The sequence below is a fragment of the Natrix helvetica genome, assembly GCF_964273705.1.
Source record: "Natrix helvetica genome assembly, chromosome: 2".
Classification (NCBI taxonomy): Eukaryota; Metazoa; Chordata; class Lepidosauria; order Squamata; family Natricidae; genus Natrix; species Natrix helvetica.
The window spans coordinates 74,211,692-74,238,592 of NC_138552.1; the positions used below are offsets into that span (position 1 = coordinate 74,211,692).

The window sequence follows — 26,901 nt, forward strand, 5'->3', positions numbered from 1 at the left end:
GGTTGCAGGAACTGGATATGTCTAGTTTAATGAAAAGAAGGACTAGGGGAGACATGACAGCAGTATTCCAATATCTCTGGGGTTGCCATAAAGAAGAGGGAGTCAAACTATATTCCAAGGCACCTGAGGGTAGAACAAGAAGCAATGGGTGGAAACTAATCAAGGAGAGAAGCAACTTAGAACTGAGGAGACATTTCCTGACAGATAGAACAATTAATCAGTGGAATGATTTGCCTCTAGAAGTTGTGAATGCCCCAACACTGGAAGCCTTTAAGAAGATGTTGGATAGCCATTTGTCTGGAATGGTATAGGGTTTCCTGCCTAGGAAGGGGGTTGGACTAGAAGACCTCCAAGATCCCTTCCAACTCTGCTATTGTATTGTATTGTATTGTATTGCTATCTTGCATGCATGTGCGATTTCGGCACGTGGGGAGAAAAAGGTTAGTCATCACTGGTCTGATCACTGATTGGTTAGGCATCACTGATTCTGATAAAAATTTAAGAATTTTCAAGGCTGCTAATATTTCGGGACTAAACTGAAATATCAAAAGATGTTTCAATTGAACATCAAACCACTTCATATAAAACTGAAAAGTCTTAAAAATGTGATTAGCAATAGAATTGGCATAACATGATCTAACTTTCATGATTTCATTCATAAATACTTCCATGCTGGGATTATCCTAGCAGGTAAGATTATCATGAGAATAAGAATCAAAATTATGCATGCATCTTAACGTGTTCGAAATGTGACAAGGGAATCACATAGTAACTTCCTTATTATTCCCAAAAACCTTGATGCTCTCTGAGCTTGGGTATTTATAATTGTACATGTACTTGTAATCTGATGTGGTAAATTAATCATTGCTAGTGAGTATGGGGTTTGCTCCTTGTTTATATACAATGACTGCCATTGTTGAGTGTGGTTTTATTCTTGGTACTTCTTTCATTTAAGATGTTGTTTTTCTGCCTGATTATTTGCCTCTGCTTATCTGAATATTGATTGCTGAAGAGAAATTGTTCTGGTCTTTTTGTTTCCTTCTTAGCTTTTTTATTATCTCTTGAATGGCGTATAGACATGTTTTATCTCTATATGTCAATTGATGGCTTGAATGCCAAGCTTCCAGGAATTCTCTACCATTTCTGAATATTAACAGTTTCCCAGTTGAAATTGGGTAACAGGGTACATCCATGAATGACAACTAGCAATCAGTAGACATAGTGAAAATTCAAGTAAAGAAATATCTGCAACCAAATAGCGAACCACAGGGAGCAGCGAGATTTCCATAATTGAGTCTAAAAGCACCCGCTAATATAAATTTTTCCCACCCATTTCTGCAATCTAATTTTATACTCAGTGACATAATAATATTATTTGGAAGTTTCTTAAATATAACAACAGAAGTCACTGGAAGGGCACCAGGGAAGGGAAAGTTGTGTACTACAAGGCTAAGATGCAAACAAATGACATATATTCAGTATGATCCGAGTGACAGAGTTGGGGAGAGAATGGAGACGCTGATTAATTTGCATTTTAATTAGCATAATGACCAAACGTCTTGTTTGATTATGTCTGGGCTTTGGAACTATTAGATTATGCTTTAATAGGGCCAACTTCTTCCCACCACCATCCCTATCGAAATAGGGTCATAGTAGGATGCTAGGCAGACATTTCCTACAAAGCTATTAATAGTATTCAATGTTGGCAATCTATTTTAACAAGATGATTCACTACAAGGAAGGATGGCGCCTTGCCCTTCAAAGATCACACACCCATCACACTCCCATGGAGCTCAGCAGGTTGCTAGGCAACCCTGGATGCCTCCTATGTCACCAGATTATAGTTCTATCTAATCACGCGGCCCATTGGGCTGTGTGTTCTGCACGACCTAATGGCTGGCAAATAAAAGATGTCACTAAATGTAATGGCAATATTTTCCCAAGTGTCAATGAGTGCAAGGTGTGCTTTGCACCTCCATGATTGCTGTAGGCCTTGTGTGTAGAGGTCGATAAACTCTGCAGATAATTTGGCAGTAATCTTTATTGCAGTCATCCTGTTCAATTGAGGCCTCGGATGTCCGCATTTAGCCAGGGATCTTATCAGCAAATGTGAGGGCTGTAAAAGGCTGGGAAGGGCCAAACGAACAGGGGAAGACAAAATAAAGGAAAGGGAAAGTTTAAGATGGCAATATTTATTACACAACTGCAGGGAGAAACACCAGTGTTTATGAATTTGCTGTTTGGGATGGGCATGGATTGGAAGTACAGCCCTTATTTGCAACAGGTAGAACTTTAAGTGACACCAGTGCAGGAGATCAGCTGGCATGGCCTCTTGGTTGCAGTCAGCTTTATTAAATTAGGGAACAAAATTGTAGGATTGCATTTTAAAGACATTAGTTGTTATAGAAAGGAACTCTGCGGACAAGCTGTTGCGGCCTTTTTTATTTGCTGCAAACTTTAAAAGAAATCTAGTCATTTATATATCATTTATATAGGGAGATAGTGGCTCAGTGGCTAAGATGCTGAGCTTGTTGATAAGAAAGGTCAGCAGTTCGGTGGTTCAAATCCTTAGCGCCACATAATAGAGAGAACCCCTGTTACTTGTCCCAGCTTCTGCCAACCTAGCAGTTTGAAAGCATATAAAAATACAAGTAGAAAAATAGAAACCACTTTTGGTGGGAAGGTAACAGCATTCTGTGCGCCTTCGGCATTTAGTCATGCCAGCCACATGACCACGGAGATGTCTTCGGACAGCCCTGGCTCTTTAGCTTTGAAACCGAGATGAGCACTGCCCTCTAGAGTCGGGAACAAATAGTATGTACGTGCGAGGGAATCTTTACCTTTAGTCATTTATATATGTACCTGTTCCCTCTGTCTCGGTCTCTGTGTACCTCTCTCTGTCTCTGTTTCTCATAGGCATTACTGCCATCAGAAATTCTAGTACAAAAATGTCTAAATATATACCTACAAGATTTTTTTCTGAACAATAATAGCTTCTAGAAGGGGTATAAGTGCTCATGTAAAACCACCCTTTTACAGGCAGGAATTAACTTATGACCAATGGGGTTGTGTGCTTTTAGCAACTTTTTAACAACGGAATTGTATTCATTATGGCAATCGCTTTGACTTTTAATGTCCACACATAAAATTCTTTGATTGCTGCTATTATACCCAGAACAAAGACCTCAATTTTCTACAATGCTTAAATTCAGATAAAGCTGAATTCTTTATTTCGGTCTAAATGAGCTTTTAGCAACTATTTCATTTATGTCTATCTATTCAGTTTATAGGTTTGAGACTTCCACATAGATTGCTTGCTGAAGCAACACAGTAGGTGTGATAAGTGGATTGGAAGAGACAAATGACTGAAATGCATGTTAAAAATCTTATGAGGAGAAGTGGTTTGCGTGGAGTAACAGAAATTATAGCTCTCTGTAGACACGCCAATTTCAAGGCCTGAATGTAAGCTTCTTTTAGTCAGTCTTGTAGAGTAGGCTGCTTTCACGAAAATGAGACATGTAATGAGGTTCAAAGCACTTTTTCGGAATCATATCTCAAGAATATATAACCCTGGTGGTTACCATAGGCTTGGATTGATACTGTGCTTCTCAATCTTGGAAGCTTTAAGACATATGGACCAGTGGTGGGATTCAATTTTTTTTACTAACGGTTCTATGGGCATAGCTTGGTGGGCGTGGCATGGTTTGGTGGGCGTGGCATGGTGGGCATGGCAGGGGAACGATACGGTGAAGTCTCCAAAATCCCCATTTCCTCCTGATCAGCTAGGACTTGGGAGGCAGAGAATAGATGGGGCGTGGCCAGTCAGAGGTGATATTTACCGGTTCTCCAAACTACTCAAAATTTCCACTACCAGTTCCGGAACTGGTCAGAACCTGTTGAATACTACCTCTGATATGGACTTCAACTCCCAGAATTGGGAGCTGATGCCCATACATCTTTAAATTGCCAAGATTGAGAAAAACACTGCATTCAGGTATGTTTAAAAAAATAAAAAACAGGTGCCACCAGTATTAGTTCCAGTTGTTTAATAAGGGGAAAGGTACTGTCAAAGTATTTCCATTGGTCAGGCAACACTCATAAACATAATCTCCAAGTAATTTCATTACTTGATGGAAGAACAGCCAGTCCCTGGCAAAAGTTCAATGTCCTCCTTAGGAAAATCAAATTCTCGCATGAACCGCCAAATACATCGTGAGAGGAATCAATGCTGTTTGACTGCATATGGTAAAGCTGAAAGCATTGGCCATCACTCCCTTGTTGATGGTGTTATACATTGTGCTGACTGAAATGCAGGATAAAGCCTACAGGCTTCAACATTAAAAGATCAAAACCCTTCCTTGAACAAAAGATATGTTTGATACTTCTGTTCAAAAGAATGACATTCTGAGAAGCAGCGGTTTCAATCATGGTTTACTGAATAAAGCACAAAATTGTAATTGCCCAGTAACCTAAACTCAACCAAACCAACTGCACAATGATTTAAATGCAGCCAATCCAGGTGCGAATGTTTTGAGATCCAAATGGGGTTAAAAGCTATATATAATCCTTGAATTCCATAGAGGACAAAGAAATCAATCAATCAGTGCTTTGCAAAAATCACTCCCTATAATATTTCCCACGACTGGCATGCTGCAGCCCGTCATGAGACTTTCTTAGCAGTACTGAGTTGTGAAAAAAACAGGTTTATGAAAAGGGCATAAACACCAGTCTTACACAAATATTTTTTTAAATGTGCTTAGTCACATACATTGCCCCACCAAGTTGCAACATAGGCTGAATTAGCTTTGGTTTATAGCGTTGAACCACTGTCATATTCCGAGTGCTTGAAATATAAACAGTAGATTAGTGAATAACAATTTGTTGGAGATTTGAACCCGAGGTTGACAGTGATTAATCAGGCGAGGATGAAATAGTGAATATTTTAAGAGGTTTTACGGAGGGCTCCACCATTGTTTGTTAGATCTATTTTGCTTTGCTTAATGACTGTCTACAGTGCAGCCCCTAATTTATTTATGTTTATCTTGTGCACAAGGACTGGAAAAGTATTATTCTGAAGCTGAGAAGCAATAAGCCCTTGAGAATCACCAAAACTAGCATAGATGGATTGATGGTTTAAGAAAGTACTGCTTCCAGAACAGTTTTTATTTAATTATTTAAAATATTTATATGGCCAACCATCTTATGTGCAACCCAGGGCAGGTTGTAACCAATAGGTAAAATCACAGCCATGTAGAATAAAAGTATTAAAATCCAATAACCTACCACCATAACCAAACTGAACTCACCCTATCTCAGTGGAATGGGACAACTTGCCATGGTCAATTTACCATAGTCAATTCTCCATGGCCCACTCACTGTGGGACAACCTACCATAACCAAGTTGCCATGCAGCAGATCACTGTAGGACAATTCAACAATTCAATTACTTATAATAATTTTTAAAATATTTTATTTTTTGTCATTCACATTTTATTTTATCCCTCCTTCAGCATCCTTTCTTTAACAACACTATTTCTTTAACATTAGTGTAACTCTTGTCCCCCAGCAAGTTGTTCCATTGTGAGTTGGCCATAGTGAGTTGGCCACAACAAGTTGGCTGTGGCAAGTTGGCCACAAGTTGGAACAGCTATTGCCAAGAAGAAGGTGGAAAGAGGGTCAGTTGATTTCTTGATGTATGAGACCACATTGGCTATAAATTGTCTTTTAGTAATGCCAGAAAACAAATCCATGGAGAACATTGTCCACTTAAGATCTTTGACAGTATGGAAAACCACATAGATACTGAATGGGATAGGCTAGCTGCCATGTCAGCTGTTATATTCATGAAACAATCTTGAGTACAATTTACACTGCTAAGTCAATAACTTGAGAAATCCGCAATGAAACCTAGAACAGTTTTTTTTTAATGAGCATTTCGAGTGACGGGTAAAAATGAATCAGCAAGCTCACCGAGTCCACACTTATCAGGAATCTGAATTGGAAAAAAATACATCATGCTCTTTTGATAAATGAAATTCCATTACAAATATCCAGACAACTTTATCTCTAAGTTCAGTGGTGAAAGGAAGGAAGGCTTGGATTCCCCCTGGCATGAATGGAGTAATTAAAGGGGCATCTTTATTTCAACTTATATACAAGTACTCCATTCCCTTACTGAATAACTGAGTGCCCTATTGATGGAAAACAATCTATGTTGTCTGTCTGCAGACCCTTGAAAGTTTTATTTAAGGTGATCTAACTCAAACTTCTTGAAACTTCGATCATCCTATCAACCAACTCAATGCAAAAATAGTTCCAAAGCTCCAATACTTCTCTTGTTGCAAAAGTTATCTTGTAGCCAGTAAGGAAAAGTGGAGTTAAGTCACAGTGCTTAGTTGAAAGTTCAAGATTTTGCCCCCACACCCACAAGTCCGTCGCATGGTCCAATCTTTCACTGCCATGCTGGCAGTTCCACCCACCCAGTTCCAGTCAGGTGCAGAGGTGCGAAGACAAAGGATGACCTTGGCTTTCTAGAAATAATTTTGTTATGGCTACATAGCATCTCACTCCTTACAATCCCCCCTCCCATTTTCCCACGATAGAAAATGCATAGTAGAATAATAGAAAATGTGGCAGGCCAAATATCCAAAAGAAAGATGGCTGCAGGCCTGACACATATACACACAGAGAGATAAAGAGGAACCTATAAAAATAATAGACCATTTTATTCCTCCTTTTCCCCCTACCAGCCAATCAGCATTTAATAAGCAGTAAATAGAGCCAGGACTAGTAAACACCTTTCAAATTCTGACAGATAAATACTTGGCATTTCTAAAATGTTGGGATTTCCCCAGTTCCTTTTGATATCTCACTTTTCTCTATGGATGATGCATTGACTTGGAGTCACCAGCTGCTCAGTTTCATCACCTTTTATTCTGCACTGACAATATTCCCCTTGCAAAGCAACTATTTTGATATGCAAAGTTTATCTATAAGCCAGTTTCTGCCCTATGAAATATTAGGCTTATTTCTTCCTTCTGCATTTATTTTCCTTTCCTTTTCCACCATCTGACAGACTGTTCCTAGTTTACATCTTATTAAGCTGACATATAGGCTTTTTTAAATTGTGTGAACCTATCCATTATGGCTTTGTCAGGGTCAGCGTATTATGGCTTCCTCAACAAACCTGATTTTAAAATGATTGCTTTTATAATATATTTCTGTATCCCTGCTTTTGCAGCCCAAAAAGATCCAGCTACCTAAGCCTTGTTTTCAGCATGAGTGTTGATCTAGGAGAAAATTGTTGGAAAGTGTTTCTATAGGACAGGGGAAGAAAGGGGAAAAATAGAAAGCCAAGGAACGTTAAGCATGTCCTGCTGATGATCATTTTTCTATCTCTATCAAACAGCAGAATTTGAAGGGTTAAGAATTCTAGGCTTGTGTTTGAGTATGAAGTTCTGTCCTTAAAAGGTTTGCTAATCAAAGAGTCTGAACACTAAGTGAGTTCATGTTCAAGCTTTTTTTTTAAAAAAAAAAGCACTTTTGCTTTATCTTTACAACTCAGCTATTACGTTATACCTTCTTTTAACTGACATTCCCACTGCGGGAGAAATAGATGCTTAATCCTACAGACTGCAGACTGGAATAAGGCATTTCTCCACTGTCATCACTAAAAGGTTTCTTCCTTCGGTAGGCTTATTGCTCTTGGGAACTTAGCATTTTCTAGGGTCCTCAACAATGTGACAGCATGGTATTCTGTCACTGTTTTAGTAAAGAGAGGGGGGAAGGAGGGAGAGAGAGGGGAGGGAGAGGGAGAGAGAGATGGACGACAGTGGTGAAGTCAGTCCAGGCAGAACTAGGAAATAGTTGATGTATTACAGGTCATGACGTCACTGGCGGTTGGGTGGTATTTATTCTTGTCATTCATTGTCCTTGATTCCTCCCGAAGTGTCTCATAAAGCAGATAATATATGCTTTCCGGGTGGTTTACACAAGGAGGACTACATAGTAAAATATCTCCCTTGGACGTGATTCCAGTTCAAGGATCTATAAAGGCAACCCCAGCTACAAATTACGATGGAAAGCATACAAGGTGTTGGTTACATTGCATGTGCAACGATAGCAGAAATGAGATAATTCATTGCAAGGACAAGATCTTCTTGTTACAGAAGGGTGCTTTCAGATAAGATTATGCGATGCTCCTGTCCTGTTTCCATTTTGGGATATTATAAAAATGGTGATTTCATGCGGAATCTAATTATTATTATTATTATTATTATTATTATTATTATTATTATTATTATTATTATTATTATTATTATTATTATTATTAGATTCAATGGTTGTGCAATGCCTTTTGCTTGATAATTGTAGAAACGATCACCTGAGAACACTTGCAGAAATATTTCTTCTTCTTCTCTTTGTCCTTTGCCATGATTTTTAGCCAAATTTCATTTATGCTTGGTACCCTAAAAGGTGCTGTGGGAATTAATGGGAAGATCTCCCTCTGCAGCAAACTGGCCCTGCATTTAAGCTGCACTACAAAAACATCAAGATGTAGCTTGCATAATGGTGGAACTGCTTATCAGCCATGGGACTGATGCTGAATATGTTAAATTAAGAAAGGACTAATCAAGGACAGTCTAAATAACTCCCACTTGCAAATCAATACATATAACCAAAGACAAACAGTTAATCTTTCTTGTCCATTTGAACAGAGCATTAAGGCTCACATGTTGTTGTTGTTGTTTTAAAAAAACTTATTTTTAATAAGTCAAGAACCACTTTATACCTTTGGAGCAAATTGGTGGAAGGAAGCCTGAGTAGATTGGGCAGCAAGGGTTTGCTGAGTTTATGTTGGCAATTAAACAATACAGGAAGTATTTTTGTCTCTTCTTTGGCAGTGTTTTGATTATAAATTAATCTCCTGAGATACTATGACTGCTTACAATGGTTAATGGGTACCTTAACACGTGTCCAAAGGACAATCAGTCTCTGATCATATAAAATCTATGCAGAGAGACGAAATTGTTCAACCAGAGCATGCTGAGACTAAGAGCAAGGATGTCCACAAACCTCTTCTCGTTTGTCCGCTTTTTTGTGCTGTTACTTGGCTTTGTAACTATTTGTTTAGGAGCCTTTTGCATCTCTACAAGCGCCTCTGGGTGTAAGTGCAACAGTTTGCCGCTTGCGTATTTTCTTCTACCATTAGGATTCTGTCTTCTCATTGCTGGGATCTTCTGGAGCACCTATCATGAAGCCAGCAAGCACAACAGCTTGCTCCACAGCATTATACATGGGATTCCTAGACTTCAAGAAAGTCACATCACCACCATCGACAGGTATGTGTTGACTATATCAGGCCATCAGCTGGCCCTGGTGTATACTCCTCTTCCATTTTAATTCCATGCTCTGTATTTGCTTCATTTAAGTTCTTCATTTTTTTTCTTCCTGGTAATGACTCACTAATTATACATGCTATAAACACAGTTATTTCTTAAATGGTACCCCGTCAAGTTAATTGTCTCAAGATATGTGTTGCTTCAATTCTAGCTGCTTTTTGATAACATCCAGTAATTGTTTATTATTTTTCCCCAGCCAGCTGTAAAAGGAATTCTCTTTACATATAGTTGTCCAACATCGTATTTTAAATACCCTCAATTTTCATTCATTTACTTTTATCTCATAATCTAGTAAAAAAAAGCTTATCAAATTTTATAACCATACTTCCAGTTGTGGGTAGTATTAAGGCACCAGGCTATAAATGTAGAGACCATGAGTTGGAGTAGAATACATATATACGTAAATTGTTGGTTTCCTACCTAACATTTAAGGTTTGCACTTTGTTCTCCCTAAGTACCGGGGCCCATAGCAATCTGGGAAAACTACCCCCCTTCCTCTAAAGGAGACTCGGATTAAATTAGTTTTTGTTAAGTCCTACTGAAATAAACTAAGCCATTTTAAACTTAAATCCCATTGACTTAGTAGGTACTAAGGATAGATGACTTAGTCTGAATCTAACCAAATAGGTTCCACAACTTTTTTCCTGTCTGTCAATAGCATTTTCATTCCCTTGGTTCCCTCATTATCTCTTCCTTTTTCTATATTATAATTCATATTTTAATTCTCTACTCTTCCTTCTATATGTGAAAGCAGATGGTAGTAGTGTACAGCTATCATACTCAACTTTTCCTCAGCCTTAAATTCTCTAAATTTGTCAGTGCCATGATCCAACCCATCTAGAGAGAACTAGATGAAGAATGGGTGATTTATTCTGCTTTCTTTATATTTCCTAAAACTAATTTGATCCTTAATGAACTGCTTACTAGACTTTATTGACCATTCTAGATCACATGCAGTGGTCTATCATGCAAAAATCCTTTTTAGTGCTAGTCATGGATGTCACAAAACTAGATTCACTTTTCTGCTCAACCACTAGAGGGCCTCGATTGAATCATCTGTTCACAACCTAGACCAGTGTTTCTCAACCTCGGCAACTTTAGGAGGTGTGGACTTCAACTCCCAGAATTCCCGAGTCAGAATTCTGGGAGTTGAAGTTCACACATCCTAAAGTTGCCAAGGTTGAGAAACATTGGCATAGGGTATTCCTTCCAGTGGTTTTGAGCATGCTCAGTTATAAACTTTTAGGGAAGAGCAGCATAACAATACTTCTAAAGCAGGCAATGTGTATATTTGTCCAAATTTCTGTGGGGGTCACTTGAAATCATGTAAGAAACATGCACTGTCATGAATTGATCACTTATCCTGAGGACTCATAACAAATCTTGGACATTATACATTCTGAATTCAAATCAGAGCCTTTAAGAATACAGAGCATCCCTCAGTCCTAAAGGTATTTATGGCTCTACAATATTTTCCCCCAAAGTCAAGAACCCATTCTTTTTTAAAATCAACTGATAGTTTCAACTACACTCAGTACGTGTTGAAGTGGTATGCAGTTGCCTGCTTATTTTAGTTTAAAATCCTCACAGTCATATTCTGGGCCATTCTGCAACAAGGTGGAGACATTCACAATACGTTTCTCTTAAAGTCAAGCTGGCCTTCAGACTGGCAAGCCTTGTTAAAGGGCTACAGATACAAAAGTCAGTTCTTATTCTGTTATGGTAACAGTGCCATAAACACTCACAATCGGCAAAGCAACAGCTCTATAAATATGACAGAGTGCGAACCTTACTTAGATAACCAGAAAAATGTCCCACTTTTGAAGACACCATAGCCTCATTAGGAACTAAATTTAGGAACACTTTTAGACAGAATACAGAATTAATGGAAGACTGGCACATAAACTATTCGGTATTAATCAAGTTCACTTTTCCCTGGAAGTGCCTCATAATATTGCCATTACAGAATACAGGTATGGTAGTTCTTGACTTACGACCACAATTGAACCCAAAATCTGTGTGACGAAATGAAACAATTAAGGAGTTTTGCTCCATTTTACAACCTTTCTTGCCACAATTGTTAAGTGCATCACTGCAGTTGCTAAGTTAGTGACATGGTTGTTAAGTGAATCCACGATCCCCCATTAATTTTGCTTGTCAGAAAGGGGCTCTGGGACACGGGCACAATGTAACAGTCATAAATACGAGTCAGTTGCCAAGCACATGGATTTTGATCAGGTGACCATGAGGATGCTGCAACGGTCATAAGTGTGAAAAATGGTCATATGTCACTTTTTGAAGTGCTGTTGTAACTTTGAACAGTCACTTAAATCAGGGGTGTCCAAACTTGGGAACTTTAAGACTTGTGGACTTCAACTCCCAGAATTCCCCAGCCAGCATGGCTGGTTGGGGAATTCTGGGAGTTGAAGTCCACAAGTCTTAAAGTTCCCAAGTTTGGACACCCCTGACTTAAATGAATTGTTGTAAGTCGAGGACTGCACCAGCATCCTGAGAGGAAAAATGTTGTTAAAAAGGAAGAGCTTATCCTCTGAGGTGTGTCGCCAATTCCTTACTTTTCATAAGAGCCTTAAGACCTGGCTCTTGGGGACCCAATGGGGGAGCTTCTTACTGGAAGTGGTTGACCAATTAAAACAACCCAACGTCTCCACGCTCCCCCCTCCCAACCCAGTGTGTCTGGCTCCCTCCTTTCCCATCTGGCGTTAATGCTTTTATTTTTAATTATTTTATTTGTGTGTCTCTATGATTGTTGATTTTAATGTTTTGTTTTAATTTTTTTTCTTTAAGCCATCTTTAAGCCACTGACTACAAGATGGCTGGCAAATAATAAACAAACAAACAAGCAAACAAATAAATAAATAAATGAGCTGTGATGCTTGTAAGACAAAATAAGCATCCATCTCTCTTCTCCCAATTTTCTCAGAACGTCAGTATCTCAAAGCTTTTTTTGTTCTTGAGGTAACAAAATGATTCAGAGGGTCAATTTCTCCCCCTGAAGTAGAAAGAGAAGGGTCATTGTAAAGAGGTTTTTTTTTAAAAAAAAAAAAGCCCAGGATTGTATAACTTATAAACCAATATAGGATCATTTTTAACATTGCCCTAACTAATGTGTGTTTCTTGTCTTGGCTGTCTTTTGCAGGCCTGATTTCTACCCGCCCTCATACGATGACAGCACTGCTCCGGGAAAGCAGACTTTTTCATTGCCAGACTGCTCACTGGAGCCAAAGAGCTATGCTTACAACATACCTCCACCTTTGTACACAGAAAGCCGTTTCGAATTCATTGAAGAAACTGGTGATCAGGAACAGCAACCACCTTCCTATGAAGTCTCTGTGCAGCAACGAGCCACAGGGAACGACCCAACATTTGGAGAGGCTTCTCATGCACCTCAACCATAGAGCAACTGCTAAGAAGATGGGCTGTCCAAGGACTGGAGGAGATAAGCTGAACAGATATCTGTTCTTCTGGGACACAGACAATGTTTAGCCATAGTATGTAAAGCCTTGGTGAGGAGGTGCGAAAAGAACAGTGCGGTTCCATCACTGGGCACTGGGCACTGATGAGGGACCATTCAGTGGCTGGCAACCACTGGGCACTGGGCACAGATAAGGGAGCATTCAGTGGCATTCAGAAAGGTTGTATCAGAAATAACATGGTCTTTGTGACCAGGAATAAGCCATAGTGTTGCTGGTTTTAGGAATGATGATGATTTCAGCCCAACATTGTTGGTTGATGGATGGAAACAGCTGGGTCTTTTTGAAGATCTTATGGTAGTTGTATTTTGCCTCTATTAAGCAATGCTTGCAATAGCCCGGACTATCTTCTAAATAGCAGCAGGCATGGCAAGAGGCCATCAGTAAATGAAGAAATTTCAAGCTTCAACTGAGTGATGAACGTGGGAAATATAGATAAAGCAAAGCAAGGTCATTTACATTACCTTTCGTCAACTCAATGCGTTTCAGGTGTGTTTGACTTCAATTTCCATACTCTGTCAGACGTGCAGAGTCTTTTGGGAACTGAAGTTCAACACATCAGAAGAGCACCAGACTGGAGAAGGTTATGTTACTGTAAATATCCTATTCTTGGCATTCATAAGGGAGATGAAAGGCACTTTCCAAAATTAAACTCCTAAGCTCTTTTAGTGTTATGCAAGCTTTCCTCTGTAGCAAGAGTTGAACGGGTCCAGCTAAGACAACCAAAGACTAGGAGTTGATTTACCAGCTCCTATGCTACAGTTTGGTTTTTTTTTAAAAAAAAAAACTCCTTTGATTTAAACTTTTACCATTTCATTGGAACTGGATTTAAACAACTTATCTGAGTTGTAATTTGGCCTTGCTTTGTTTTTTTTCCATGTTGGAATTATTGTGGTACTATTGTGCAGTATCTGGGATACAGGAAACTAAGTTACAATGGAGCCCGCAGTCACACCAACACATGAAGACAAAGCATACCCTGGATAAAATAGATTGTGTTCTTAATTCAATATTTATTCTTTCTAAAAAGAGTAATTGTATCAATATTGCAATTAATTATTTTTCATTATGTATTTAATCAACTTCACTTCCTCTCATTACTCTTGAGGGGAGGGAGTCTCTTAGTACAATACAGATAGCCCATTGAAAAAATAGCCAACTCAATGTTAGGAGCTTTAGACAATTGCAGTAAGATAATTAGCATTGGAATGTCTTCCATACATATATATTTTTAAAAAAATATCTTGGAATCTTAGCATCAGTTCTTTTTGTTATCCATTAGCATTACAGGTTGAAATCTAATGAATTACTTGACAGTTGACATTTCTTGGTTATAGTAACTTTTTTATTGTGTTATGGGGCTAACCAGTTTACATTGTTCAATGCTGCATTATAGTTTTCTTGTAATAAAGTTTTGTAATGAAATACATTTTGAGAAACAATTAGCAATTATTGGTGGGAAGAATAAATGTGCATTTGTTTCCATCATACAAAACAAGGAAGGCTCTTGGTAACCTTTTCTCCTACTGTATTTTTCGTAGCACCTTTTTCCTCAAAAAAAGAGGCTGAAAATCTGGGTGCGTCTTATACACCAAATACAGCATTTTTTGCCTTCCGAAGCCCTGCCCCTTCACCAAAATGGACATGCATACCCTTATGGAGGCATTCAGAGAGCTCCTGGGGGCTGGGGAGGGCAGAAATGATTTAAAAATGGGCCTTTTTTGCCCCCCCCCAGCAACACTCTATAAGCCTTCTTAAGGCTATGCATGAAACTTTTTTTTGACAAAACCCGTTTCGTGAAAAACGGGCCGTTTTTGTTCGTTTTTGCCCCCCCCACTCCCCAGGAGCACTCTGCAAGCCCCCCCCCCAAGGCTATTCATGCCTTTTTAAAAAAAGAAAACGGGCCCCATTGCTCCTTTGTAGTGTACAACAATCAGGTCTTCAGCTTGTTTTATGACAAAGTGCACCCACTATTCTGTACTGAATTCCAAAATGGGGACATTTCCCCCCCATTTCTGTAGGTCAGAAAACAAAATCCAAATTCTCATTTCATGGTAAATACAAAAGTATCTGCCTATCAAGATGTAAAAGAAAAACCTAATACCCTAGGGCACTGTCTTATGTTTAAGGTAATCTACATGAGCAAAGAAATTTTGTGAATCCGTATTCAATATTAATTTAGCTCCTATTTTCATGGCAAGTTTAAGATGCTACAGTACTTCTTTTAATTAAGTGATTTATCACATGTGAAGGATAGTAATCAAATATTATTTCTGCAATAGTGAAAAGAACTCACTTCCAATTGAAATTTTGTTCTCTGATCTAAACCAGCGGTTCTTAACCTTTTTGAAAGAATCACCCCCTTGAGCCATTGAGGAAGTTATCATCGCCCCCCTCCTCCAACAAAACTGAAGATATATATATATATATATATATATATATATATATATATATATATATATATATATATATATATATATATATATATATATATAACATATATATATATGTTACAACCCCTGGTATGACTAAATATGGGAGGAAGGTCACTACTCCCTCTTTCTGTCCTTCGGCTTATCATAGAAGACCATGCAGGCAGAAAACCATATTTTTATTTTTACTGTTGCCTTTTTATATTTGTGTTGTAATTGTACTGATAAATAAAGGGAGGCTAGGATAGATCTATTTCGAGCTAATTAGCTCTCATCAGCTAGCCATACCCTTACTGGGATTAGAACCCGGGCTGTATATATCTTAGGCAGGAGTCTTAACCACTACCCGTGGCTTAGTGGTTAAGACTCCTGCCTAAGATATATACAGCCCGGGTTCTAATCCCAGTAAGGGTATGGCTAGCTGATGAGAGCTAATTAGCTCGAAATAGATCTATCCTAGTCTCCCTTTATTACAATTACAACACACACACACACACATATATGAGTCACACACATACATACATACATACACACACACACACACACACAAAGTTTACACGAAGAGCACAACAACAAAAACTGACACCATAAAACCGAGAAAATATAATAACGAACTGGAGTGCACACTAAAAAAGTACAATACAAAGAGACACACAAAATGTTTTACAGAGCACAACAAGAATTTGAAAACAAAGCCGAAAACTCAAACTGGAACGTGAAATCCAATGCAAGCAAATACAATGATAAGAGCTGAGACAATTATTAACGAAGAAAATGTATGTACACAAAAAGCAAAAAAAGAACATCAATGGCTGCCCTGTACTTGGTGAGCTGATGCCAGTTTCTTGATGTCTGGAACCATTTTTGTTAATCTCATTCTTAAATTGCCACACTCAGTGATCTTCAACGTGTTCCTTGACTTAGAAAGGATCTGCTGGATGGCTCTGAAGCCCCTCTCCACTAAGTAAGTGGGAGGAAAGGCTTAAAGAAGCAATTTAACTTCCTCCCACAATATTGGGTAAGTGTTCCTCATTTTCACCCAAAAAGCTTCGCAGCCGTAACTCTGAAAATGTGATTGGGCTTCACAGTCGTATTTCAGATCTGTCAGTGGCTCTTGCAGTTTGGGATGAAATTGTGCAAAGTTTGCTGTGAAAGGATTTAACACCCAAGTGGTCACTTCCAGATTTATCAGATCATAGAATCTGGTTTCCATATCTTCTTTTAGTTGCTTCAAGTGGCAACAGAAAACGTCCAAATCTTCTGCCTGGAGTTGACATTCATACCAAGGCTTGGGAACTGATACAGCTCCTGGCGACTCATATTGCTTGCAAGAAGGTCCAATTTGGAAATAAATGAGCAGATTACTCCTTTGGCCTTAAAAAAATTGATTTTATCTCCTTGCAGCTTTACGTTCACTTCATTCAGCTTGTCAAAAACATAAGCTACATCCAGACGTCGAAGTTTAAGACTTGGATCAATGGATTCAAGAAATTTGACAACTGTGTCAAAAAGTTTGTGGAATCGCCACAAACACTTTCCTTTTGAAAGCCACTTTACTTCGGTGTGCAAAAAGAGACGTTCAAACTCCTCATCATTTTCTTCACAAAGCATGTGAAAAAGTCGGTTGTTCAAGGCATTCAACTTAATTTTATTCACACCATTAATGACGTAACGTACAGACTCGTGCAAACGGCCACTCAATTTTTTGAGACAAGGTGCTGTCTATGAACGACACAATGGACAGTCATAACTCCAGGTACAACCCATTTTAGATGAGCTTGAAATCCGCGATATCGTCCAACCATGGATGCAGCTCCGTCGGTTACACATGCCACAACGTTTGTCAAAGATAAGTTTTTCTCATTAAAAAACTCTTCAACCTTTTTAAAGATCGAAGAACCTTTTGTGTCGACGGCTAAATTTTGAGCAAATAACAGTTCTTCCCTGATCTCTTCATTTCCGTTGATAAAACGGACATAAGCCAATAACAAGGCTTCATTTTTACGAATCGTTAATCAATCTGTATCACGAATTCTGTACTTTTCAAGGTGTCAATAAGCCTTTCTTCCACTTCAGCAGCCATTTCATCAGTTCTTTTTGATATGGTGTCATTGCTTAAAGAAATCGATTGTGTGACAGTGCTTTTGCTGGGCCCCAACATGGTGGCAACAATCTGTTTCACTGCTGGTAAGATCAGCGTTTCTCCGATAGTGTGAGATTTGCCACATTTTGCTATCAACAAAGATACTTCATAGGAACAAACGAGCCTCTTGTCAACATTGAGTGACGATTTTCCAAATAACTTCTCAAATGTGCTGTGACCCTCAAACTTGGCCTCTAAGGATTGGAAAAATGATAACGGTTTGTCGGCTTTATCCGAATGAATGCTTACCAAATGGTCTTTCAGTTGGGAAGGCTTCATCGCTTCATTTGAAAATGTTTTCTCACAAAGAAGACAAAACGGAAGCTGTACATCAGGAGATGGAATGAATCCCAATTTTAGGTATTCCATCGAATATTGGCGACACTTCCTCTTCTCAGCCATGTTGAGAGGTCTTCGAAATGAAAGGCACTAACTGCAAATTAAATTTTCGACTGCACTGGAAAACACACGTGGGCGTCGATAAACCTAGTTTCAACAGTTACGTTGACATTACAGCTGACATCATAGTGGACAGCCACTCAGCATGCAATGTTTCGAAAGAAGCGTTCACCCCTCCATCACTGCCCATTCTGGCCAATGGCGCGCCACTGTATGGGTAGAGTGATAGAGGCTGCTGCACAACGTGCATGAAGATGAGCGATCCGTATTCACATATGTATGGCGTTCTGTACTGAAGCTAGTTGGAGGAACATTTTAAAACACAGTTCAATCCACTAATAGCAAGTGATCTGATGTTTTTGTACAACAGATATACAGCAGTTCACTGTACGAAAAAAGTCTCAAAAGTGTCCCCAAAACTTCTCGCTCCATTGCCCCCATATCACCCCCCTTCCGTTCCTTCACCTCCGCATCGCCTCTTTTAGTTCCATCGCCCCCCTGAAAAATGAAATCGCCCCCTGGGGGATGATATCGCCCTGGTTAAGAACCACTGATCTAAACTATCAGTTTGGAACTAATTCAGAGGACAACAAATATAATCAGGGAGCTGGAAATGATGTAGTGGGGAGAGAAACTAAGGAAACTGGATATGGTTAACTTCAGAATGGGAAAAAAAAAACCTGAATTGAGCTTAACATAACAACAGAGTTGGAAGGGACCTTGGAGGTCTTCTAATCCAACTTCCTGCTCAAGCAGGAGACCCTATAACATTCTGGACAAATGGCCTGTCTAATCTCTTTTTCCAAAAAAAGAGTGATGGAGTACCCACAACTTCTGAAGGCAAGCTGTTTCACTGATTAACTGTTGTCACTGTCGCGAAATGTCTCATTTGTAGAACATCTTTACTAGTTTTCATCCTTTGCTCCTTGCCCTGTCTTCAGGTGCTTTGGAGAATAGGTTGACCCCTTTCGCCTTCTTTTTGGTAGCCCCTCAAATATTGAAATGATGCTATCATGTCATCCCAATCCTTCTTTTCATGAAACTAGACATTCCCAATTCCTGCAACCACTGTAGCCGCTCCTAATCATCATTGTTCTCTCTTCTGCACTCTTTCTAGAGTCTCAACATCTTATTTATATCATAGGAACCAAACCTGACTCATGGACAAGTCTTTGTAGCTTTCTTGGCAGCAAATCAGAAGCAGTTTTCTTCTGTCTTCCAGATGTTTTGCAATTTCACAATCTAGTCTACAGCCTTGCGATTTCCCTGAATCTAAGAAACTGCTGCCATCTGCTGATATGGAGACCATGTATTTGTAACAAAATAAAAATAAAAGTTAACACATCTCCAATCCTTTTCCATGGATTGGCTCAAATTGGTATCAACTACTTCAAAACCCAAGACAATATGTATGCATTTTAATTCAGAAGTTGTATTTCAATTTACGAAGATCTCTTAAATTGTGCTCAGCTTTTAGCTCGCTCCATATACAGTAAATCTTGCTCACAGTAAATACAGCTTGCCTCCAGAAGTTGTGAATGCCCCAACACTGGAAGTCTTTAAGAAGATGTTGGATAGCCATTTGTCTGAAACAGTATAGGGTTTCCTGCCTAGGCAGGAGGTTGGACTAGAAGACCTCCAAGGTCCCTTCCAACTCTACTATTGTATTGTATTGTATTGTATTGTATTGTATAATCCTCCAACAAATCTCTTATGAAAGGCCAGCACGAAATAAACCAAACTAGTGACTTGTTGCTGTAGCCAAAGGAGTATATACTGTGCAATGTTATATAAAACATAACAAAAGTATTTGACTTACAAAAAAAAATCTGTTTAATGATATTGCAATAAAACACTGTGCAAAGATAAATCAGTGCCTCATTTATCTAGGCACAGCTTAAAAAAAAAACACCTTTTGCATTGGAGCAAGCTGTGTTCCATCAGCGATTTCATGCAAGGCAAATAGGACATAGCAGTTGATTAAATGTCATAGTAAGTTTTGACAAATATCAAAAGAATCCAAGTCAGCTACTTAAAACACAGCAGCATTCAAGATTGCATTAGAAATGAAGGCTTGCCACTGCAGTATTACCAGGCTATAAACGTTTCAGATTTCACAAAAGCCGTTGTAATGACAGTCACACCTCTGCTTCCCACTAATATTTGAATTAGTGACATTTAGAAGTTTTGTTCAATGGATGGAGCCATGTTCATATTTTATAGCTTGGTTATTCAAACTTGGCAACTTTAAAGACGTTTGGACTTCAACTCCCAGAATTCCTCAGTCAGCGTTGAGGGAGTTGAAGTCCACAAATCTTAAAGTTGGACACCCTTATTTTACAAACTCAAAAACATTTTCCATATCCCAGCATCCACTGAGCAAGCCTCCTTCCTCTGCCATATTCCCCTCTTTCAGTAAGACATGAAAGCTTTCAGTAAGACATGAAAGCAAGCTTTCATTAAACGAATTAGGCAAATATTTCTAAAACTTCTATTACAGCTCTGCTAACAATCTAGATGGCGTTTTAGTTGGGAAATTTTCTCTCTTCAGCTCCATACACTTTCATGCACCCCGAAGCCTTGTCTCTTGGTTAAATTACTTAGAAAATGGAATTGTAATTCCTTTGTCCAGAGTTATGCAAAACAGTACATTTTAATTCTAATATTTCCACTGTCTTCCTGCTTTCCTTTTTTAGCTCTCTTCTACCATTTGAGGTTTTAGAGCAGGGGTGCCCCAACTTTGGCTACTTCAAGATGTGTGGACTTCAACTCATAGAATTCCCTAGCCAGCATGGGAAATTCTGGGAATTCAAGTCTACGAGGCTTAAAGTTGTCACAGTTGGGCACCCTTGTTTTAGATTTAAAACAACAACAACCCAGATTTTCTTCTGCTTTAGCTTTAAAAGATCCAAAATACCATTTTCAAAGTTGAGGAAATTACCTGCTGTAAAGGAGTGATGGTTCTTTAAAAATTGTTTCTGATGTAATGTTTCAGATATATTGATAAGAAGTATATAGAAGCAGGAATCTTAAACTTCCGACATAGCACAACATTTAAATATTTTGATGCTATGCGAGGATGGATTGAGTAGCAGAATCCTAGTTGTCGAGTCATATTCTCAAACAAAAGAATTAAACTCCACTACGGATCTCCAACTACGGTATGTAAGGGCATTATACAGTCCTTAAAAGACAGATTATGTCGCCTATGTCACTAAATGTGTCACACATTTGCAATAACCAAACAGCTCTTCCAACTTTCTGAATTATGATTATAAATCGGTGCATGACAATGGAACACACCACATAGACCCATTTCCTTCACCTTATCCAAATTCATACATTTGTGGAGTTCTTGGTCATCTCTGTTTACTTGAAGACATTTCATTACCCAAATAGATAACATTATCATCACCATCATCATTAGTGAGTGGGTTTTCTGCCTGTTCATACATAGTAACTTGTCCTGCCAGGGTTGGTGGGGATCAATGGTGGGTTGCCAATTTTTTTAATACCGGTTCGGGCACGATCGCATGCGATGCTTCTGCACAGAAGCTTCCATGTGGGTGGACGGAGCCTCCTGCTGCCGCTACTACCGCTTCTCCCAATCTGGCCCGAACTGAGAACAACCCACCTCTGGTGGGGATGTGGTTTTCTGCTTGGTATTTACTTGATTAGGATATTGTTTTCTGTTGGATTGTTTGTCTGGTGTTAATGCCTGCTTATCTGGGTACTGGTTGTGGGAAAGGAATGGTCTCCTTTTTAGCTTTTTTACTGTCTCTTTTACTGTCTCTAGTGTTTGGTGTTTGTTTTTTAAAAATCAGCTGATCCATCTGTATAAGTTACAATTCTGCTGTGTAATTAGTTCTTTTCAAAAGTGGAACATAAATATATCTTGAAAAGTATTTTTAAAAGATTTTGAATTAAATTAATTTTAATTAAGTGTTTGTGTAGGAGAGAGCGATAGTGAAAATGCACAGAGTGAGAGGGAAATAAATTTACTTCTAAAAAAAGAAACTGATAGCAAAAGGAGAGAGGTCATTGTTAAGAGAGTCCCACAGCAGGAGATAAATCCAAAATACAAATCTAACAGCAAAAAGGTATTTTCCTTAAACTGAAGCTGCATAGAGCTGAATCTGAATAGAAGGTGGTTGACGAAATAAGTAGGAGTCCCATATTTAAGATACAAACAGAGAGAACATACACACAAACCAGTTATGCTGGTGATGGTATTTATGAGTAACAGGGGACATGAACAAAACATGAAAGCTGTTTGCCAAACAGATTGCTGCAAAGTAACTTCTTGTTTTTCCATTTAAATACATAGGATTTAGTTACATAAAGTGTGTATAAACGTAGCAGCTGGTGCATACAAATGTAGTCATTAGTCTTAAAATTTGAGCTGCGAAATTAGGAGTGGCAGTTGCCAATATGCTTGAAAAAGATAATCAGCTAACTAAAATCTCAGGATAAAGCTGCAGAATTAGGCATATTTAAGGAAAATTACATTTTTGGGGGTACTCAGGGGACCTATTTCCAAATATACCTGCTGGGCTACATATTTGTAACCTCATTGATTAAAATAGCCCCACTTGCAGATTCTGCTCATGAGCTGCACCCCTTGGATTCAATGGCAATGGTCACACAACATGAACCTACTCATCATTAACTCATAGTTTACTTAATAAATCCAAATTTGTAGAAATAACTGAATTAACCACAGACAAGGGTCATAACGCCACTAGGCTAAATTGTGATTGGCTAGTTTGTGGTTCATTGTATTACAAAGAAAGGACAAAGTAGCTGATATTCTAGTTCACGGATGTCAAACTCACAGCGGCATGTTGCCATCCCACGTGACATTTTTCTCAGCGGAGCTGAGGTGGACGTGGCCTGTGCTTGACGTATCTGGCCCGTGAACCGCAAGTTTGACACTCCTTTTCTAGGTTGTTCCACCCTCTGGGACTTCAACTATCTAAAATAAGAGACCTGTTATACTTTAATTCAAAATCAATCCATCATAACTCCCAGATGGGTTTAGAAAATAAGGCAACCAAAGAATAATATTTTGTTTTTGAGCTCTTAAAAATGTTCTTGACTATTGTAAGAGTGCTTTTTTTAAAAATTATGATGAGAGATTCATAAAACACTATCATCAAAAATCTATGTTTTGCAGCCAGCTCTAGCTAAGGAAACATGTAGCCTATTTTTATCTTGCAAATGCAAAACACAGGGATCTTTTTTTAAAAAAATCTCTTATAAATAAATCTTGGTATTATTCAGAGAGAGCCCTGGTTTTGATTATTTGCAACACAAGAAGATGCTGAAGCTATAAGAGACAAGTGCGCATTTTTCTTAATAATGAAACTCAAAATCAATTTTGTCCATTCACCTTCCTCCCAACTGACCCCAAGCCCTTAAACTAATATAAGGCACAAAGAACTGGTGTGTTTGAGCAATGTCTTCATTCTTCCTTGTCCTCCCGAGTTTGGCCCCTGAGCCAGCAATTATCCTTCAGGTGATGACAGTAGGACCCTTACGACCCGTCCTCTCATGAATCTGAGATATTTTCAGTGCAATGGCAATGAGTGGACTCAAAACCGCCTAGAGAAAAGAGAAAGAAAAGATGCTTTCAAGAAAATAAATTTAAATATCTAAATCAGTGGTTTATGTATCAAAAAGGAAGAAGTTACTTAAGGTCCATCAATATATGCTATGTTCAGTCTGACAACTCCACCAATATGTTTCCATAAAGTAACATGTTTCAAAATTCATGTTTAAAGTAGAAAAGGAATTGGCTATTAAAAATGCAAAAAAAAATAGTGTATGACTAAAACATGCATGACATTAATTGGAAAGAAGGTAGCCAAATGATTTGTTCCCGTTGAATATTTTGTCTCCCAGGCTTCAGATGGAAGATAACACAAAGCTTTGGACAACATTTCAAAATGCCAGTTTGACAACAAAGGGTGTGCGTGTATGTTTGATACGAAAAATATTATGTTAATTAAGCTAGCAAGGTGGGAGACTAGATGTAGGATACAGCTTGGCTTTATGATGCTTGACTCCTGTTTTTTATATATATTATGTATTTTATTTGTCTTGTGTATTTTATTGTAAGTCTTCCAGAGACATCTAAGTCGGATGGGAGGCTATATAAGTCTAATAAATAATAATAATAATAATAATAATAATAATAATAATAATAATAATAATAATAATAATAATAATAATAATAGAAATCCAATCACTGACAAACACAGTCCGAGTATTCAGCACCGATATTTCAATGCAGTTTGGCATGGAAAAATGCGCCACTGTATCCATAAAAAGGGGCAAAATCACTACATGTGAGGGAATTGAAATGCCCAATGGCCAACTAATTAAATGCAATGAAAATGAAGCCTACAAATACTTAGGCATTTTGCAGTTGGATAACATCAAACATGGAGAAGTAAAAACTATTGTCAGGAGAGAGTACACCAACAGAGTTAGGAAAATTTTGAAATCCAAATTAAATGGTGGAAATACAATCAAGGCCATAAATACCTGGGCAATACCAGTTATAAGATACACAGCTGGTATAGTTAACTGGACACAAACTGATTTGGACATTTTGGACCGAAAAACCAGAAAACTAATGACAATGCACTACAGTTTACATCCACGTGGTGACACTGATAGACTATACCTGCCCCGAAAATCAGGTGGCAGAGGATTATTACAAGTGAAGCAAATAGTTGAAGAAGAAAATCATGCACTGGCTGACTATTTAAAAGAAAGTCAAGAACATCTATTAATCGAAGTAAAGAACAAAAATCTATTGAAGGCCCAACAGACTAAACAAGAATACAGAAAAGATGTGATAAAATCAAGAATGGAGAGTTGGCAGAACAAAGCATTACATGGTCAATTTCTGGAAAAAATAAAAGATAAAGTGGACAGTAAAAAAACTTGGTTATGGTTAACAACAGGTACATTAAAGAAAGAAACAGAGTCACTAATCCTGGCTGCGCAAGAACAAGCTATCCGAACAAATGCCATTAAGGCCAAAATCGAAAAATCCTCTGATGATGCCAAATGCAGACTCTGCAAAGAAGTTGATGAAACTGTTGACCACATACTCAGCTGCTGTAAAAAAATCGCGCAGACTGACTATAAAATGCGGCACAATTCAGTGGCACAAATGATCCACTGGAATTTGTGCAAAAATTATAATATTAAAACAGCAACAAACTGGTGGGAACATAAGCCTGAAAAAGTCATCGAGAGTCAGATGGTCAAAATCTTGTGGGATTTTCGCATACAAACGGATAAAATACTGGCGCATAATACACCAGACATCACACTGGTTGAGAAAAATAAGGTTACAATCATAGACATCGCAATACCAGGTGATAGCAGGGTCGCCGAGAAGGAATATGAAAAAATCACAAAATACCAGGACTTAAAAATCGAAATCCAACGATTATGGCACAAACCAGCAGTGGTAATTCCAGTGGTAATCGGCACACTGGGTGCTATTCCAAAAGCACTGGAATTACATTTAAAACAGTTAAAAATTGACAAAATCACCATCAGTCAAATGCAAAAGGCTGCACTGCTTGGATCTGCACGTATATTACGAAAATACGTTACGACGTCCTAGGCCCCTGGGTGGGGCCCGACTAGTAATTACTGCCAAATCCGGCGAAACAACTGGCCGCTGTGATACACTTCTGATAATAATAATAATAATAATAATAATAATAATAATAATAATAATAATAATAATAATAATAATAATAATAATAATAATAATAATTTAAATTAAGTATTTAATTAAACTAGATCTTTAGGAAAGACTTGACAGGGGAACAAAAATGCCAAATCCAAACAGCTGGCTGACTGTGTGACCAACTATAATAATAATAATAGTAATTTGCATTTACTTGGGATCTCAAGTTAGCAGTAAGTCTTTATTTGTGTAAATATAGGATACTTTAATTTTTTTTTCAGTGAGGAAAAATTGATATTTTGAAGAGTAAGGGTAGAAATTTGAACTAATTTAAACATTTAGCCTTATTTACAGATTGGAAATCATTTTGTTCATTTATTTATGAGTTGATGTGTTCAGCAACTGCTGGTCAAGAAAAGATCAGAACAGTCAGACCAGATGAAGCTGTTCAGAAGTTCTCTTTGCCACAGCCTCCACCCAGGGGTGGGATTCAGCCGGTTCGGGTGAACCAGTAGTTCTAGCGCCTGCCCCTGTGCTAGTCTGTCCTATATTTCCTTTGTTTGAAGCCCAGATGATAGGCGCGGCAGAGCGGATTACCACGCCTCAGCTGTTTTATTCACCGGGGCCGCAATAGAAGGTAAGTTTTAGAGCTGTTTTCAAATGTACTGCACACGTGCAAAGTGTGTGCTGAGCAAACCGGTTGTTACACCAGTTGAATCCCACCACTGCCTCCACCTACTGATCCAAGAGAGACTCCATATTTATATTTACTCCTTTAAAGGAGTAAATATTTGTATATGCTCCATTTACTCCTTCAAAGAAACACAGGAATCAAGAGCAACTTCAGGTGCTATCTTGGCACCTGAAAGCCTATGTAGAAAAATAATTCTGTCTTGCTAGGATACAATCTGTTCTATCCCCACCCTTTCATAGATCCAGGCATTGTCAAGACTTCCACTACATCTCCACTGACCTCAGATGAAAGATATGTCACTGGTTATCATCAGTGTATTAATTTTTTGGGGGTGCCTTGGAGTCAGTGTTGACTCTTGGCAACTGCATAGACAACTCCTACAATTTTTTTGCAAGATTTGAGGTGTGATTTGCCATTGCCTCCTTTTAAGAATTGAGAAAAAGAGAATGATTGGCTCAAAGTTGGGTTCATACTTAAGGCAGGACTACAATTCCTGGCATTCTGGTTACTACCCTGATCCTTAACCACTACAACAAATTTACTCTCTGTATTTGATCACCTCAAACCCAGGGTTGTAGATGTAGATGTTAAAGAAAACTGAAGTGTCCAAAGGGTCAAACTCTC

At 38.4% G+C, this 26,901-nt stretch overlaps 2 protein-coding genes across 2 annotated transcripts in view; one reads left to right on the plus strand and one right to left on the minus strand.

Annotated features, from left to right (window-relative positions):
• Window positions 1–9,042: 9,042 nt before the first annotated feature.
• TMEM252 (transmembrane protein 252) lies at window positions 9,043–12,817 on the plus strand (the record flags this gene model as incomplete). Its single annotated transcript, XM_081943834.1, has 2 exons — window positions 9,043–9,341; window positions 12,559–12,817. The coding sequence occupies 2 exons, from the start codon at window positions 9,043–9,045 to the stop codon at window positions 12,815–12,817; spliced, it is 558 nt and encodes a 185-aa protein (XP_081799960.1).
• An 8,954-nt stretch (window positions 12,818–21,771) lies between these two features.
• The window catches only part of PGM5 (phosphoglucomutase 5), a 70,991-nt gene continuing 65,861 nt past the window's right edge, over window positions 21,772–26,901 (minus strand). Inside the window, exon 11 of the mRNA XM_081941098.1 lies at window positions 21,772–23,470. Within this exon, the coding sequence (XP_081797224.1) occupies window positions 23,381–23,470 (90 nt within the window). The 3' untranslated portion in view covers window positions 21,772–23,380. The remainder of the gene's footprint in view (window positions 23,471–26,901) is intronic.